The 18678-nt window shown below is 45.4% G+C and overlaps 1 protein-coding gene across 6 annotated transcripts in view; it reads right to left on the reverse strand.

Annotated features, from left to right (window-relative positions):
- The window catches only part of Fhod3 (formin homology 2 domain containing 3), a 430213-nt gene that overhangs the window by 124292 nt on the left and 287243 nt on the right, over nucleotides 1–18678 (reverse strand). For all 6 annotated transcript variants that reach the window (XM_013349359.2, XM_026783506.1, XM_026783507.1 and 3 more), the window contains exons 8-10: nucleotides 15537–15631; nucleotides 7834–7977; nucleotides 1069–1310 (exon numbers count right to left, since the gene is read on the reverse strand). In XM_013349359.2, coding sequence (XP_013204813.2) covers nucleotides 1069–1310; nucleotides 7834–7977; nucleotides 15537–15631 — 481 coding nt within the window. The remainder of the gene's footprint in view (nucleotides 1–1068; nucleotides 1311–7833; nucleotides 7978–15536; nucleotides 15632–18678) is intronic.

Here is an 18678-nt window from a genome sequence, read left to right on the forward strand (position 1 = left end):
TAGGGCCATGACACAGAAAGAGACCATGCATGCTGCACATGACTTTCAAACCAGGACCCCTCCGGCTTCCTAGTTAGCAGGTACATGAGCACCAGACTGCTTTAGCTGTGCCTTGATGATGGAGATGCTGGGTTATTCTCTCTGCGATGGGGGCTGGGGAAACCCAAATATTCTTGATGATTGACTTTCTAAAGGTGGCCTGATGTATGCTGAGTTATTTTCTCCATCACCATGTAGCTAGGTAAGCTAAATTTGACTCCCAGAAATATTTCCAGGCTGAGAGAGAATGGTGGAACTATTGTTACTGATACTGATGTGAGCATGACTTACATCCTACCGCACCACCATGAATGGGATGGATGGTCAAGCTCTGTGGTTCAGAAAAAGACAGCATCCTCCTGGAGCAGCTGTCTCAGGACTGTGAAGCCCAGCCATCCTTCTGTTGCACCTGTTTTCCCCAATCCTTCCAGGCCACCAGAGGTAGAGTCAAGCTTCTTATATTTCTTTTTATCTACCTTATTCTCTTTCCCCAGCTGAGATGTGAGGTTCATGAAGATAAAGATCATACTCTTGTTGTGTATGTGTCTTTATACCTTTGCATGGTCCTGACCTATATTGGACACTCAATAAAATGTTTACTGAGTGGCTAAATGATCAAATGAGTAGGTGCTGCATAAAAATAAATATCTTTAAATTTACATATGTATGTTCACATATCTAAAGCCAATCTGAATAAGGCTCCATTATCTCAAGAACCATTCCAGTCTCGCATTGCCGTGTGGCATACCATTTATTTCTAGGCCATGGTTTTGTACTTTGGACTCTTTGCTATTCTATAAAATACAAAATGAGTTTGGCAAGGTCAAGTCTATGCTTGCCATCAAGAGCAGATTGAGTGGGAAGTTCCCTGAGGGAGGAATGGTTTAGTGGTAGAGGAAAGGAAGGAAACAAGGCCAGGACACCCTAACCATCTAGTGGGGAGGGAGTCATGGTCAGTACATGTGACTCACAGTCTCTCTTTCCCTCTCCCCAGAGGTATTCCCTCCCCATCACTGGGGTTGAGCTTACTTTTCACAGAGATCGCGAACTTGGCTGGGTTTGAAGGCAGGAACTGACTGGGAGCAAGGGCTGGTGGGAGCTGACAGTGGGCTCTTGATGTTCTGGATTGAGTGTCTACGGCTCCTTCTGCGGTCAAGGCCCTGGTGCTCACCCACACTGCCACCAGAACACATGCTGGCTCTCCTCCGGTCTCGGTGCCCACTGGGGGGTGGCTCAGCTGTCTCATCACCATCCTCATGCCTGAGTGCCACCTGAAAAAGCAGAGTGTATCAGGCAAGCCAAACTCGAGAGCTTTTTTCCAGTCCGGATTGTGACTATATGTCACCTATAAGTGGATTTAAAACTGCTTTTTTGTTGTTGCTGTTTTCCCTGTATTGAAGGCCTCTACTCAATCTCAAAGACCCCTACATGTGTCCAGAAGTCAGTTCAATCTGTGATTGCACTGTGCCTGTCACTAGGCATTCTATGGATCAAATGGGTATCCATAGAATATAGATCTGTATAGAGAGACAGCTAAGTAAGAAAAATGTATTAAATTATCTGAAATCTAAATGTTTTAGTCAGATTCTTATCACTGTGACTAAATGCCTGAGAAAGTTGACTTTAACAGGTGAGATTTGTTTTGGCTCAGCGAGTTGGATGGTTTGGGTGTGTTTACATCTATGGAATGACAATGACATCACAGTGAAGACCGTGGTGGAAGAAAGCAGCTAACCCCCTTGTACCCAGGAAGCAAAAACCCACTCCATGGCTTTCAGGAAGTGGAGGACCAAGCTGCTAACTCCATGGTGGCCAGGAGGCAGAGAGCATCACAGAAAAAGACGCCCTCTTAAATGACCTCCCCAGTGGCCTCCTCCTTCCACCTAGAAGCTGCCCTCTAGTTTCTACCTCTGGGCTTGGGTCAGAGGAGAGAGCCACTTCCTGAGTACCATCTGCAGAGAAGCTCCCCTCCTTCGACATCCTTACGAACACAGCTGTTATCACCAAGGGACCAGAGAGTGTGTGACTGGCTACAGGTCACATCTAGCTCATTAGTGGCAGAGCTGACATGGGCACAAAGGTCTCCTTAACACCAGAGGAGGCGCTCTGGCTGTCTAGATTTACAGGCAGTGCACATAAAAAACAGACCAGACGATGAGAAGAAATGAAGATGAGCAAAGTCCATGGTGGGGAATAGTGAGAGGGGCTTTTCTTCTTTTACACAGATCCACTAGGTAGGCAACCTTCAGTCCAGCTGGACCAGGCTCAACTAAGCTCTGAAGCCTGTCAGACTAAGCAACTGTAGAGTCACGTGGTCCTAGGCACCCCTGAGTGTGTATGTTTTCTTGTTTTGAAGATGTTTACAACTTAATCCTTCCCAGTGAGAGAGTGGAGAAATAAAGAGAAGACAGAGAGTTGGGCATATTGTATGTTCCCCAGGACAGGAGAGGTGGCTTCCACAGAAGCGATCACCAGACATTTTCACACCTGTGTTCTTCCCCTGACAGGTAGACCAGTCCCCAAGACACACGGCTGATGGACAACAGGTCATCCATCTCCACCCTTCATTCCCTACTTCCTCCAGCCCCAGCGTTTAGATAAGATGGATGTGGTGTGGCCTATCTAAATGACGATATTTGAAAATCTTTTGGCCATTTTATTGCCCCTAGAATTTATTCCCGAACATGGTGTTAAAGGCTTGAGGTGAGAACTGACGAGTTCCCCAAGGCTCATCTCTGCAGTCTCCCTGGAAATTCCTGTTCTCAAGAGTTCTGTCTGGAAGCACAAACATTAAAAGTGAAGTTCAATAATTGGCCAGTCATGGCTGCCATGAAAACTTTAAAACCCTAAGCAGTGCTGTGTGGGCAAATCTGGGAATGGGAACACCTTCCCAGTGGCAGCTTCTGAGAGTGTCCAGTCTGTTTTCCCTCCATTTCTGACAGAAGGCTCTTAGACCATCTGAACTTCCCCTGGCCTGAACTGTTGACTGTTTCTATTAAGCACACATTTGCAGTGATATGAGCAGGTCTGAATCACAGTTCAGATACTCCTAGCTCCTTGTCTAACCCCAAAGGTCCAAGGATAGAGTGATGTTCCACTCACAGTGCCTTCCCGAGAAGCAGTGTGTGGGGCAGGGTGGGGGGAGTCACTTTCACTGCTCCATGTCGAGGAAAGGGGAGACTGACCAGAAAGTTCTAGTGAAGAGAGGAATCAGAGGCAATGATCTAGGCATCACTGTGATGTATAATTCATTTGGGAATATCACAGATTCAGATCCATGACAAAACACTTGCCAAAGAGGAAGACAAAGGGGAGGATGGAAGGGGAGGAGAAGGACGGAGGGGGGAAGAGAACAGAGGGATTGGAGGATGAAGGGGGAGGAGGGAACTGGGGGAAGAAGAAGGAAGATGGGGAGGAGGGGTGCAGCCAGGTGTGGTGGTACAGCTTATAGTCCCAGCAGCTAAGGAGCTGAGGCAGAAGTATTCCAAGGCAAGGCCAGCCTGGACTGTGTAACAAGCTTCTCTTTGTAAAAAAGACAAGAAGAGGAGCTATAGCAAATTATGCTGCAATTATTACAAGATGCTGATATCTTTGATTCTTGTGCTTTTTAGTAAATATTCGGAGGTGGATGGTTTCATTATGATTTTTTTTTTCACAGTATTTTAAGCCTCATTTACTGTGGAAATTTCAGATATATACAACAGACAGGGATGAGTAGAGAATGTGTGATGGTACAGCACCCACAGTCACCCACAGCCACCCATGGTCACCCACGGTCATCCATAGCCACCCACAATCACCCACAGCCACCACAGTCACCTACAGCCACCCATGGTCACCCACAGCCACCCACGGTCACCCACAGTCACCCACAACCACCCACAGTCACCCACAGTTACCCACAGCCACCCATGGTCACCCACAGTCACCCACAACCACCCACAGTCACCCACAGCCACCCACAGTCACCCACGGTCACCCGTGGTCACCCACAGTCATCAGTTACCAATAGTCACCCACAGTCACTCACAGTCACCCACGGTCACCCACAGATACCCACAATCACCCACAGATAGCCACAGTCACCCACAGTCACCCACGGGTCACCCACGGACACCCACAATCACCCACAGTCACCCACGGCCACCACGGGTCACCCATGGTCACCCACAGTCATCCACGGCCACCACGGGTCACCCACAGTCACCCACGGTCGTCTCACACTTGTTAGTTCAGAATCAAGATTTGCTCATTTACATGTCACATTTTGCCCTCAACCCGAGCATGGTCAATTTTTCAATGAAATGTCTAAGATTATTATCATCTGTAAATATTTTAATATATATCCCTAAGAAGATTGCTAAAATCATAAACACACTATTATTATCCTGCTTAACATAATAAGATCTTAATATTATCAAATATTAAGATTTGACGAGAGGCGCTAGAGGGGAGCTCTGGGCCTCGTGCATGGTATGTGCATGCTCTACCAGTGAGCTACACTGACGACTGTACGGTGTTAGGTCTCCAGGGACTTATACGCCACGCTGTGTCATCCTTGAGTCTAGAATTAGTTGTGTAACTTGCTCTGAACAATTTGAACACTTTTAATGGGGCTCAAAACCACTACCTCTGAATTTTTTCTGAGTTTTTATCATAATATGACTGTGACCCATGATGGACAGCCATCTTAGTAACCCTTTTCCACATGGCTGTCTCATGCTTACACAGTTCAGTTCAGCTCTTAGGTGAGGTGCATGTCAGGGTCACAACCTATCCACATAGACACTCACACCTCCTTGCTTCCTTACTCTGTGCCAACCCCTCCCACACAGAGGTTAGGCGTGACCATGTGACTGACTTTCTTTGGCCAGTGAACCATCGGTAAACACGACACCAAGCCTGGAAGTATTTGTGCTAGTCTTGCTTCTCACAAATGTTGCTATCCTGTGAAGAAGTGGGAGTGAGCTAGCTGATCACTTGTGGTCTAGACAAGAGCCCAAATCAAATTGAAAACCAGATGATCAAGGCTAAATGAGACCTTTCAGGCCCAGTAAGGCCACCAGGTAGCTGAACCACCTAAAAGCATCTTAGTTGAGCCAGGCCAAATTCCTGATTCCAAGAACCAAGATCAGTGAGGTTTTTTAGACCAGTTGTTTATGGTGTGTTGGGGACACAGCAAAAGATAACTGATACACATTTTTAATCACCAATGAGATGGAAAGCTCTCAGGGAAGGGAAACCATTAGTAAACAAGTTTTAAAAGTAACAGCTATTTCTTAGCTGGAAGTCTCCAGCAGCAAGATGTCTTTCCCCATAGAGAAAGAACATTTTTAGAACCAAAAGTTAACACATCTGATCTGACAAAAGATTTTTTTATTTTGGCCATTTATGTATTTGAAAAATCACATGTGGCTAAGAAATTTCAACGAATTTAATTAAACATGGATCAAATCACCTTTCTGAAATGGAATTAAATTACACAAAACAAGGCCTGTCCCAGAAAGCCCGAGACATATGGCCACCAGACATCCTGCCCCATGAGGAAGCACCCAAGAAGTCTACCCGAGCTTTCTGCAGGCACTTGAGAAGTTCAAAGTCTTTTTGAGGAAAGTATTGGCTCTGCATGTTGATTCTTCTAGCTCTCCGTGACATATTTAAAATTGGCTGCCTATGTCAGTAAATGTTTTCTAGAATGCATTAACTTTCAGACTAGAATGAGGATCCAGATTTTGTCTGCTACCTAAAGCATGGGGTTGTCACCCTGAGTTATTACTCGGGCATCAGAATAAACCATGCCTGGAGACACTAGTATCCACATGTGTGATGCTCACAAGAGGGAGGCATCCAAGCCTTTAATAAACTCTAGGCAGCTGTGCTAGGCCCTGGCATTAGAAAGAGGCAGGAGACACAGGTCTCAGTGTAGCTCAAAGTGACAGACAGACAGGGTAGTCATGAGAACTGCTGGACAGAGCTGCAGGGACATTCGCTTATGAACAGTGGGGAATGGGGAGCAAGGCTTCATGGAGATGATACTTAAGGAGTTTGCCAACTGGAGAGTAGGGATAAAGAAACCTACATAAAGTGGAGAAGAAGGTAAAGAAAGCTTCCTCAAATGACCCAATTTCCACATGCAAGATACAGGGAAGTTGGGTATAGCTGGACCACCAAAGGCATCGGTGGAGACCAGTGCCATGTCAAGCCTAACTTAACAATGAAATGGGAAGCAGCAATACCCACCACTAAGCAACCCCAAGAGCTTTGCTTCCCTGAAGATGGACACAGAGGGGAGCTCTCGTGCATCCTTCCCATCCTTGCTACTTTCCAGGATTAGCCAATCACATATGCTGACCCATTGCACAGTGATATAGGTGGGTCTTCTATCTATCTGTTGCTTTCATTGGTTAATTAATAAAGAAAACTGCTTGGCCTGATAGGTCAGAACATAGGTAGGCAGGGAAGACGGAACAAAATTCTGGAAAGAAGAAAGTAAGGCAGACACTATACCTCCCCTCTCTAGGACAGACACATGAAGCTCCGGTCCAAGATGGACGTAGGTTAGAATCTTCCTGGTAAGCCACCACTTCATGGTGCTACACAGATTATTAGATACGGGTTAAAGTAAGATATGAGAATTAGCCAATAAGAGGCTACAGATGACGGGCCAGGCAGCATTTAAGTAAATACAATTTCTGTGTAATTATTCTGGGGCTAAGCTAGCCGTGCGGGAGCTGGGCGGGACAAAAAGCAGGCCTGCCCGCAGCTCCTTCTACAGCACAGAACAACATGGAGACAGAGCAGGTCAGGATTCCTTCCCTACCCATCCTTTTATTAATGGCTGACCGGAAAGCTGGGGACAGAGTGCTGGTAGGGCACTCACTTACACAGACACAAAAGAGAAATGGATGATTCTAATACTGTTTCCTCTGTCCTGGTATGACTAACCATGTTTGCAAATGGCAGCTTCCAAATAGGAGCCAGGAACTTTTGACAACTCTGCCTACAAAATACTGTCATATTTGTGTTTTAAATAATGTCACATGGTACAAAGACAAGCAGTGGAGTTTGATGTTCAATTTTGATTTTTCTTTCCTTGTGACATACCAGAGCAAAGAGAAAAGCACTCCAATAAGGCAAGAGAAAGCCCAGAAGAGAGCACATGCTGGGCAGCGTCATTAAAGCACTGTCTTTTGTCCCAGGAATGGGCATGTGCCTGCAATTCTAGCACTTGGGAAGTGAAGCCAGCAGGATATGTTTGGTATTAAAGGTCACCCTGGCCTCATGTGGAATCTGAGGCTAGCCTGGGTTACATGAGACTCTGTCTTTAACATGGGGGATGAGGTTTTTCTAAAAAATACCCTATGAATTTCCACTTCGCACTGTCCAGGGGAATAGCCCTCCCCCTTGCTCTCTCCTTCAGCCCCTCCCTTCTTCCCCTTCCTCCTCCCTGATCCTGCCTCTCCACCTGATTTCTCCTTGAGTAGAGGTCCTGACAACAGAGCACATGTTCTTCAAAAAAGAATAGCTCTGAGTTTTCTCTGTGTTGAAGGTTCATAAGCTTGAACACATACTGGGGTCTCCTGGAAGGCTTGTTGGGGCAAGATTTCTGGTCCCACTCTTGAGTTCCTGATTCAGGAGGACAGAGTAGGATCTGAAACCTTGCATTTCTAGAACATTTCTCATGGTGTGGAAGCCCCTTGTACCACGCTTAGAACCTGGGCCTGGAGGACATGTGACATCATCCTTTGACCTTTTCTGATGCTGTGGATGACTTAGAAATGGCGCATTTGTTACCTCATAGATATTAAACTGCTCCAGCAAGTCCAAGTCTGTCCCTTTCTTGTTCAAGTGTCTCTGGGACACAGCGGCGATGCCCAGCTCCTCCAAACAGTCTACCACATCATAGAAGGTGTCTTGGTCGGGCAGTCCTGCCAATGTCTGCAAGAGAAGAAAAGGATACAGCCATATCTTAGGGGAACATCACAAGGCAATGAAGACATGTTCATAGGATCCAGTGGTCTCAGTTCTAACAACCCACAACAGCGCAAGACACATGACAAGTTCATTCAATGAGGAAATCTCCTGGAAGCCAGCAGGGTGAACTCTGGATTCTTGCCCCTGGGGGCAACCTGAGACCTAGTGGGGGCTGGGAACTCCTGTGGGTGAGTTGTGACACTCATTAGGCTAGCTAGGAGAAGGGATTTAGCAGGTGTTGTCAAGGTTCCAAATCACATAATCCTCCGTGGTAAGTGGGCAAAGCCTTTAAAAGAAGGCGTAGGTCTCCCCTGAGCTCAGGCTGGTTTGGAAGAAAAGAGCAAGACACAATGAGCTGAACAGCTGTCTGGAAAGGAGTCCAGCAGACAACCACAAAAGGCTGCCAGAGTCCATCCTGGCCAGATCTTGACTGTAGCCTTGGAAGACTTTGTGCAGACAACCCAGCAAGGACCTGTCTGAACGCCTGCCCCTTGGGAACTGTGTGAGGAGCAGCGTGCCTTCATTGCTCCAAGAGACCTAGCGTGTGGGATTTGTCACGTGCCAGAAGAAAGTTAACGTGCTTCTAGGTTTGACGTTTCGGTTATAATCAATGGAACAGTGTGGGTTATAATTTGATGATTCTCTCCCATTGAAGTTCAGCAGGGCCTCTCTTTGCTCTGTGAAACTTTGGGAAACATGAGAAATTTCAAAGCAGCAACCAAGAGCCAATAAGACAGAGCGGGGTGGGGAGAAAGCAGCAGACTTTTCTGAGTTCTACCTCTCGTACCAGAGGATAATCTCAGCAGGGCCCTCTCAGAGCAGAAGAAGCCTGGAGACGTAGTGCGAGCCCCGCCTCTTACATGCCAGGGAGATGAAGGCTCAGGGAGGGGAGGGACCGGAAATTACTGTAGACTGTGGGGAAGCCCCTCTCAGGGCCACCAGCCCAGCCTCCACACGGCTTATTCCAGCCTGGAATCCAGGCCCTGCTCTTTGGCCCCTATTCATTTCCCTGCCTTTGGATTTCCAAGAAGATCACATGGATTTGAAATTTATTTTCAACATATTAGTTTGCTTCAGAAGACACTGACAGACACTTGCATAGGGATCACCTCATGGCCCCGATTTCTCTGACAACCTCTGCCAATGGTAGAAAGAGTGTCTTTATTTGTACACTAAACATCGGCTTTTAGCTTTTTATGCTGATCAAAGAGGCTACAACTCACAATGACTGAGGTCAGAGACGTGATCATCTTGATCACTCAAGAGACCCAAAAAGGGTCCAAAACAGGAGGTTGTGACTTGGAAGTTAAAAGAGATACTCATACATGTGGACAGCAGACACCTGTGTCTGCCACAGTGGTGGTCAACTGGACTTTACCTGAGAACCACCAATAACTAGGCCAATGACAACGCCACTGCCACCACCACCACCACCCCACCTGGCATGCACTCAGAGACTCTTACTGTCACCACAAGCTCACCCCCTGGTTTCCAGGAAAACTGTAACATTTATTAAAGGACAAAATAAAAGGGGTGGCAATGCTAGGCAGGAGCAGAGAGGGTAACTGGATCCCCCAAACTACGTAATGACCATAGAGCAGGCAACTCAAGGAAGGCAGGCTAGTTGGCCTCCACTCTATCCCTCCACTCCCCCACCTTCCATTTCCATATCTGGCATCAACAGGCAGTGTGTGTGTGTGTGTGTGTGTGTGTGTGTGTGTGTGTGTGTGTGTGTAGGTCAGAGGATTTTTTTGCTCCATTGTTTTCTTCAATGACTTTTGAACATAACCTTTAAGATAGGGAATCTCACTGAGGTAGAAACTCACTAGTTCAGTGAGGCTAGCTGACCAATGAGCTTCAGGGATTCACCTAGCTCACACATACCAACCTGGGTGCTTTGCATGGGTGCTAGGGACCTACACTCAGGTCCTCAAGTCCTCCTGTCCTTAAGGCAGGCACTTTACTGACTGAACCATCTCCCCAGCCCCATAGGTTCTTTTTCACTTAAAAACCCTGGGGACTAAGCTGGAATTCTATACTTAATTCCCTTGTTTAGAGAGCCAGCTTTTAAATAATGAGACAGCCATCTCTCTATAATAAATAGTCACTGAGACCTTTGCCAAGTAGCAGGAACAGAACTGAAGTTGCAAGCAGCCATTTTCAACCCCACCATGAAAACTGTGAGTTAGAGTTGAACCTGTGGCCCTCCGGTATTCACGCAGGCTGCAATGGGACTGTGGCATTTTCCTCTGTGCAGGAAGGTCCCACATCCTAGACACAAAGTCGCCTTTTCCAGGCTGCCAGTCTAATTTGCTCAGCTACCCTCACCACATTCCCACCTGGGCCTTTCCCAGTTCCCCTGCTTGATCACCACTGGACACCTACAGCTGGCAAAGACATGACCTTGCCAGAAAGTGCTGGAGGCGTGAGTTTCCTGAGGCTGGGAACGCCCCACAGCTGCCTCACATCTGGCATTCCTGACCTCCGTTTCTTTCAGAGTTTTGTCTTGCCCGGATCTGTCACTAACAATTCTTTACTGGCATTAATCAGAGACCAAACTCTGTCTTCAAAGAAATTTGTCCCTCCTTGGGTTTCAGAGGATTAAAACCTTCACACGGGATCAAACCAGCGTGGTAAAGCCCATGCTCCACACTCTCCCAGGTATCACCCGTGGAAGTCAAGAACTGTGACCTTCAACCTCTTCTACAAGCAAATGGGTAAGTTAGAGAAGCCTAGTCTCTCTCAAAGACACATGGGTGAATATACTGGGGTGTACCTGTGCAGCACAATCATATATACTCCCCAAAGGGAGCGAGTCATTAACATCCACAAAAACAGATCCGAGTGAGTTTTATAGAGAGGAAAGCCAGCCTCAAAGGGTTACGTGCTACAAGATTCCATTTGACCCTGAAAGACATGATTGATAATAGTACATTGATAATTAGTGGTTGTCAAGGGTTATGGATGGGGGTTAAGAAAGATCCATCTCAATGTATAAAGAAATAAAATTAAATGTTTAAAACAGTTATCTACTTACCCTGAATCCCACATGATTAACTATCCCCGGTCCTAATGAAGCAATGCCTCTTCTCAGAGCTCCCTGGGGTCCTACCATTGCTTTCCCCATCTACCTCATCTTAGTCTATGAGATGACTCCTACATGAGACCCTATTCCAAGCAAGGGCTCTACCAAGAAGGGTTTCGGCTATGGTAGAGGAGGTTTCTGTCTCTTTTTGACATTTCTTTCCCTCAATTCTTTTCAAGACTTGGATAGGGATGCAGAAAGGTAGAGGTTCTGCTTGATGTCTCAGGTAGACAACAACAATAACGCCACTCTGGTCTCAGAATCCAAGGCAGGCTAGGGTTTACTGCCTTTTTTAAATTATGAAAATGTCAGTTTTTAAATTCATGTTATTATACCACCATTTATTTTGCTAAGATTGATTCTGGTTAGAAACCACCCAACTTGCAATAGAATTTCCCAGACTTTAGGATCTGGTGCTTTTTATTTTTGTTTTTGTTTATTACATACTCGCATTAACATTCCAGTTTGCTGCTCTGTTTGGTAGCTTGGTGCATTTGACTTACTGGAGCCATAAACATGACTGCAATTCATAAAGCAAAATGAACCCTTGAGTGGGCTGTGGGATTTTCCAGGAATGGTTATATCTGTCTGGAATGACCTCTCCAGAGTCTTCTCCATGTGTAAGACCAGCCATTGTTCTAGTTGGCTTGTCTCTTGCTCCAATAAAACACTGACCAAAAGCAGCTTAGGGTTGGAAAGGACCCATTTGGTTTACACTTCCAGGTCACAGTCCGTCGCTGAGGGAACCTGGGACAGAAATCTAAGTAGGAACTGAAGCAGAACACGGAGGAATTCTGCCTGGCAGCCTGTTCTCTCACGCACGTTTGGCTTTCTTGATTCATAGCTTAAGCCCAATTGCCTGGGGATGGTGCTGCCCATAGCAGGCTGGGCCCTCTCACATCCATCATCAGTAGAGATAATTCCCTTACAGACATGGTCATAGGCCAATTTGATCAAGGAAATTCTTCATTTGAGATTTTCTCTTTCCAGGTGACTCATCATATATCAAATTGATAGTAAAAACTAATCAGGGTGGGCATAGATGAGGCATTTCGACAAGAATTCCTAGGGGGGAAGCTGTGCCTGCATAGACAGGTGGCTTATTCCAGCTGCAGTGGTGTGGAAGGGTGGCTGTGCCTGTGTAGAGACGGGTGGCTTACTCCAGCTGCAGTGACGTGGGAGGGTGGAAAGGTTGCAGGTCCAGAGGCCCATTACCTTATACTGGCTAGCTTTACCCCACCCATAGCTGCTCCTTCCCCACCTCTTTCTCAGAACTAATAAATACACTAATAGACAAAAACTGACTAATAGGCAAAACCCTTTTGAAATCTATTAACTTAACCATCCCCTAACTCCCACCAACTCAAAAGCTAAGGTTGCCATGAGCCTGTGGAGCGCTTTCCCCATCCAGCCGTAACCACCTTCTGTGCACCCACCAATATATTTTAAACTTGCCTTTATTAATGACTTTCTTTGTTTTAAAAACTATAAAGCTTCATGAAGCTACATCCACCTTGGGACATGGAATCTGATTTAGTCTGCGTCCCTGTTTCCAGAGCTGTCACTCAAATCTGCGACTAGAATAAACTCATATCCCTTCAAGGTGAGAACTGTCCTTTGTGGGCAGACAGCAGAGGGTCAGAAAAGAAGGAACAAGCGAAGAGTCTCTGGTTTGTGCCACACCATGTCCAGCAGAGGATGAGTGTTGTCAGTGGCTGACTACAGAGTGCCCGTGTACTGATGCCACGGTAAGGAAAGTGACTACAGTCTCTGCCAATGAGAAAGATAAAACTACAGCATACAACACTGAGCAAGAGGGAATGTTCTTTTTCGCTGAATTCAGAGTTCTACAGAGCAAGGCCAGTGGCTGTAAAGGACAGGAAAGAGAAGTTCATCCTCAAAAACATGCTTCAAATCACACAGCAAAGAAAACTGATGAACAGACTTGAAAATAAGAGTTCTTAGGATTATTCACCCAAAGTGTGGCTGTCTCCTGTCACAAGCATGTAAGTTAGCTCTGCACTCAGCAGCAAATACTTCATACAAGGGTTGGAGAGACGTCACACAGTTAAGATCATTTCTAGAGAACCTGGGTTCAATTCCCGGCACCCATGTGGCCACTCAAAAACATCTGTACCTCCAATTCCAGGGGCCAACCTTTCTACTCTCTCTGGGCAGCAGGCACACACATGCTGCACAGACAGACAGACAGACAGACACGCAGACAAAACTCCCATATACACACAAAAGAAAAAAATCTTAAAATCAAAGAAACAAATGCAGGGGCCTGGAGAGATGGCCTCTGAGGGTACCTGCTCACACAAGGTGCATGCCCTTAATCTTAACACTCAGGAAGCGGAGACAGAGATGGGGCATCAGTATGAGCTCAAGGCCAGTCTTTCTACACTTTAAGTTCTAGCCAGGACTATAAAGAACTATAACTGTAATGGTAGAGGTAAGGCTATCCTAAAGTGGGACACGGTATCCTTCCCTTTGGCTATCTGAAAATGACGCCCAAAGAACTGTAAAGTCTACAGGAATTTTAAGGAAGAGAAAAGCTGAAGCCCAGGTGCCTTCAAGGAGGAACTTGTCTCCTTTAAAGAGACGTCCCATGGCAGTGATAGCTCACAAGAGCCCTGACCATGATGCATCAGTGACCACACCCTGACCAGCAATGCAGGGCTCTTGCCCATGGTTTAAACCTTAACTTCACGTTACTAGCCCAGAATCGGCCACTGACCTCTTTATTGGCTCCTCTTCCCAATGTGCCCATATTAGCTAACTTTTGCTTCTCTGCTTTTCACAGACTTGATTCTTGAGCTGGTATTTCAAGGACAGGTGGCCGAGCTTCACTTGTCAGGGCTACAGGGCCCAGGCCTACCCCTGGTGCCAGTCATGTGGCCTGGGAGAATGTCTTTTTGTTTTACTGTGCATTCACGGTTGACTAAAGAAAGGACTTTCATTCTCTCCCCCCCCCTTTTTCTTTTACTTTATTAATATATTCAGGATATTGTGGGATTTTTTTTTTGGCCAATAGCTTTCTAGTTTGTCATCTGCCTATAGCTTTGAGATTTTCATTTTACAAACAAGACCCTTGATGATTTTATTCAGTAATATATTTAAATAGTTTCTTTGCAATCTTTTGCTGGCATTATAATCGAAGTAAACTTGAAATAAAACAAAAAGTTGTCAGTATCAAAATGGAGTCATTTATGTCCAATCCAAGACAAATGGACAGTCTGGACCACACTGCAGGGTCACTTATGTAAGTATGGCCAGGTTAAGAATTATCCACAGAACTCCAGAGGGCTGTTTATGACATAACCCTTGTCTAAGGAGAGCTGCCTCCACCAATGAGCTAACACCAACTAAAGTCCGCTTACCAATAGCCTTTGTTTCAAAGTGGCTTACATGTGGCTTCCTTTCCTCTGAAGGTGTCCTTACCTCAGCCTCTGAAATTGTGCCTTTAGTGTCTTCCCATCATATATCTATCCCACATTGCCGCCCCTTGCTACTTCCAACTATTTCCAAATAAATTTGTTTAGGTGAGCCAGTCTCCCCACTGTTTGGATCTAGACCAAACTGTTGTCCAGTCCACAGTTCCTGCAGCAGCCCCTCCCCTCTAACAGACACAGACAAGCGCCGTTTGGAAAGCACTGCCTGTGGGTATCTGGCCATCAGACTTTCCAGCACCAAGATTTCTACAGATGACAGAGAGCCACACACTCTGCTCCCTACCTCTTCCCTGCTGTCTGCTACAGTCTCAGAGTCTGAATTCCACAGGTAAGTCTTACATCTTCCTGACTTCTTCTAGGTCAAGTTGCTAATTCTAACGGGGAAATGTCATTACAGGTGAGACTCAGCAGGAAACATCTTCTTACATTTCTTGCTATTGCCTTCCAATAACAAAGCTGTGGCTCATGCGGAACAATTTAACATTTTCACGTGGTATTAGTCTCCTACAGCTGGTGCAACTTGCTACCATGAACTAGGTGTCTTAACATGCCAGAACTTCATGGTCTGAAACCAAGGGGTTAGCAGGGTTAGGTTCTCTGTAACAGTTCCATGGACTGATCCTTCCTTGACTATTTCTAGGTTGGTTGTCAGTCAGCTTTGCTACTAGTTGGCTCACAGATTCACCGTTCTAATCTCTGCCTCTGTCTTCATGTGGCTGTCTTCCCTGTACGTATTCATATTTTCTCCCCCCCCCACTCTCTCTCTCTCTCTGTGTCTGTCTCTCTCTCTCTCTGTGTCTCTGTCTCTCTCTGCCTCTTTCTCTCTCTCTTCCTCCTGTAAGGCCATCAGTCATATTTGGTTAGAGTTGTCCTAATAACTAAGTTATATCTGCAAAGACCCTATTCATAGGTACTGGGGTTTAAGGCTTTCATACCTATTTTTGAAGGGGTAACAATTCAACCTAGAGCACACATCAACCAACCTTGTTTACTAGAGTCATCGCATAAACCAACAGCTCCGTGTCAACTCCATCTTTTTCTTCCAGGATTTCCATGATATTGGACCAGGGTTTGATGCCTACGAGTGAAGCAAAAATCATTAGCAGCAGCAATTCAATGACACTCATTATCCAGTCACACTGAAGTTTCACCAAGGAGTTCTCCTTTAGGGATGGCAATGTCTTTCCATCCCTGCATGTGTAGGATGGACACGTCTTTAAGCTGGACTTGTGCCTATCCTAATAAACTGTATTTCCTAGCAACCAAAACACTTTCCTGTCTTGTGCTCATTATATCCATAACTATTTGCTTGAGAAGTCTCCTTTATATTAAATACACAGTTTTTAAGTCTGTTCATGTGCACACTTTTGGGATGTAGACTAAAACCCTTTCTAAGTCATTGCTGAAAGCCCAGCAGCAGACACTGAGCAAGGCATGAAGACCTTTATTTACTCGCAGTTCCAAGCAGTAACAGAAGAATGCTACTTCTAATCCATCAGGGTACAGATATTGTCAGGGCATCAGCTAGGTACAGAGTCTGGTGGGTAACTTCCCTTGACGGGTTTAGAATCTAGTGACATAGTTAGACAAAAGGCACAAACATAGATACAAGCACAGAGCCCCCATCTAAGAAGCAGTAGACATATTTAGTTAGGGCTATGATGCTGGCAAGGGATATGCAGTAAAGATGGATATGGAAGGCTTGGGAAATGAGGTTCCTCTCGAGTGAGCCCCACTTCTGAAGGCACATGAGCTGCTCTCTCCGGCCTCTAGGATAGAGGTAGAAAACACGTCACATTTTAGACCATCAAGTCAAGTGCAAGGCCATGAAGGAGAAAGCAATCTTTTGGCATGGCTCCATGCCCAGGATAAATATTAGAAGTGATAGAAGCATTGGCTTGCCCTTGGGTTGGGGGCTGGAATGTGACCCTCTTTCCTGTGTGATTCCTCTATAAATTATCTCAAAAGGATATCACTTATCTTTGTTTGATAAAGTAAACTTGTAAATAGCCTGAACACAGCAGTTTCCAAATGCTGGTCCTTGGATGGTTTGTGACAAAGCTGATCCTGGCCTTGAGATAAATAAACATTTCCCAAAGGCAGAAACGGTATCACTCTTGTTCATCTCTGCTTTCAGCACAATGCCTGCCGTAGAGGACAAGGTCAATAAAACATCCGAGAACAGTAATGAGTTCTCAGAGGGCATTTGGTATGTGAAGATGGAACAGTTTTACAAGAATAAGAGGGAAGATACACACAGGAAGAAAGAAGAAGGACTGAAGAAAAGTAGGCACCTTCTAGAAGACATGACACACACAGATTAATTCCACATGCAAATATGTCAGCTCTTCCAGCAAATGAACCTGGTTTCATCCTTTAGCTGAGTTATCCAGCAAGTTAGACCCAAGCAATCTTCTGCATCTATTTTTAATTCTGAATGCGCAGACATGCTCTCCCTCCCAAGACCTACTGAATTGTATCTGGACATTTATTGTCAAACTCTTTTGCAGTTAGCACCAGGGTATAGTTGTTCTTCAAGTGTCAACAGAATGACCATTTCAGCCTTCAAGACAGCCAAACAAGGTAGCCAGTAGACCCTGGGCCTCGCTGTCCCTATGAGTTCAGGAAGCATCTGCTTGTGTTTCTAATGGGACATCAATCTCAAGGACTAGAGCACTTCCAGGAGATGCTGGGCAAAGTGCCTGGGAGAAACACTGAGTCTGTAGTTTCTAATTTTTATGGTGCTTCTGGACTCAGAATTACTTCTTCATTGTTGACTTTGAATCCAAAGTGCCCTGTGGGGCCTGGGGAAGAGAAAGCCAAGCAACAGAAGCAGGTGTCCCAGAAAGAGGGAGCCAGATCCCTGCCACACTTTCACACACACACACACACACACACACACACACACACACACACACTAAATACATAAATATATAAATGTAAAAAGAAAAAAATTAGTTTGGGGAATTAAGGCAGGTTAGGGACATATCTAAGCTGAGAAGCAAGTGTTTGTCTTAAGAGATTACTGCAAGGTGTCCAGGAGACGAAGCATTTCTAGTTCCTTTCTTAGCATTGATGGGGTACATTGGAAGACAAGGTTGTCATTGCCATGGGTCTCCCTCAAGATCCACCCTAAACACTGTAATATAGGTTTCATAAGAGCCCGGTGCCTCCTGATGTTGGAAAGCACATAGTTGACTCAGACATTTGACTGAACTGTGTGTGCACACTGACTGTTGCACCACAGACACCCAAACATCAGTAGGTGCCATTATCAAGGTCATGGCTAGTGATGACACCAATACTTAAAACGCTCACTTTCCACAAGGCTCCAGGCCAGTCTTTTGCCATGAAGGCACAGTGCTTCTTTCTTTAACTAGGATTAAAGATAAATACACATAATACATGATTGAGACATTTCCCATTTATTCTCATGATAGGTTCCTATATTAAACTTCATCAGACATTTTACATGATGCCTTGAACTAATGGTCAAACAAATGTTGGACAATCCTTCCAGCACATTCTGGATCTTTCCAGGTAATAGATCTATATAGTCTCCACAGAGACTTTTGACATTGAACAGTCCGTTCAGTTCAAGTGTGTAACCTCTAGCATCCACCATACTTTGGACATCCTTCACCATTCAAGACACCCTCAAGCAGAGTCAGAGACAGGATTGCTTGAAGGGATGATAGACTCTACCCCATGATCATCATGTATGATATGTATGTACATAAATTAAGTCATATCTCATCACTTTACATTCAAATGAAAAATATAAGTTCAAAAGCTATGTTGGACCAAATCAATAGATCCCAAGATTTATGACAAAACGAGTAAATCTGTCTGTTCCCCAAGCTCGCCCTCTGTGGGAGAGGCTAACTACATGTCCAAGGGACTGTCTATCACTCTACCTAGCTTCAAGATAACCCACCACAGGGCAAATCTTAGGAAAGAACTTGACAAGGTAGAATGACAACCCAACCATCTCCTAAAAGCTTCCATGACTTACCGTCTTTCTCTGTTCCCGTCAGGCATCTGCCCAAAGAAAGTGATATAAAGATATAAGAGAGAGAGAGACAGAGAGAGAGAGAGAGAGAGAGAGAGAGAGAGAGAGAGAGA

This window comes from Microtus ochrogaster, chromosome 18, assembly GCF_000317375.1.
Source record: "Microtus ochrogaster isolate Prairie Vole_2 chromosome 18, MicOch1.0, whole genome shotgun sequence".
NCBI lineage: Eukaryota > Metazoa > Chordata > Mammalia > Rodentia > Cricetidae > Microtus > Microtus ochrogaster.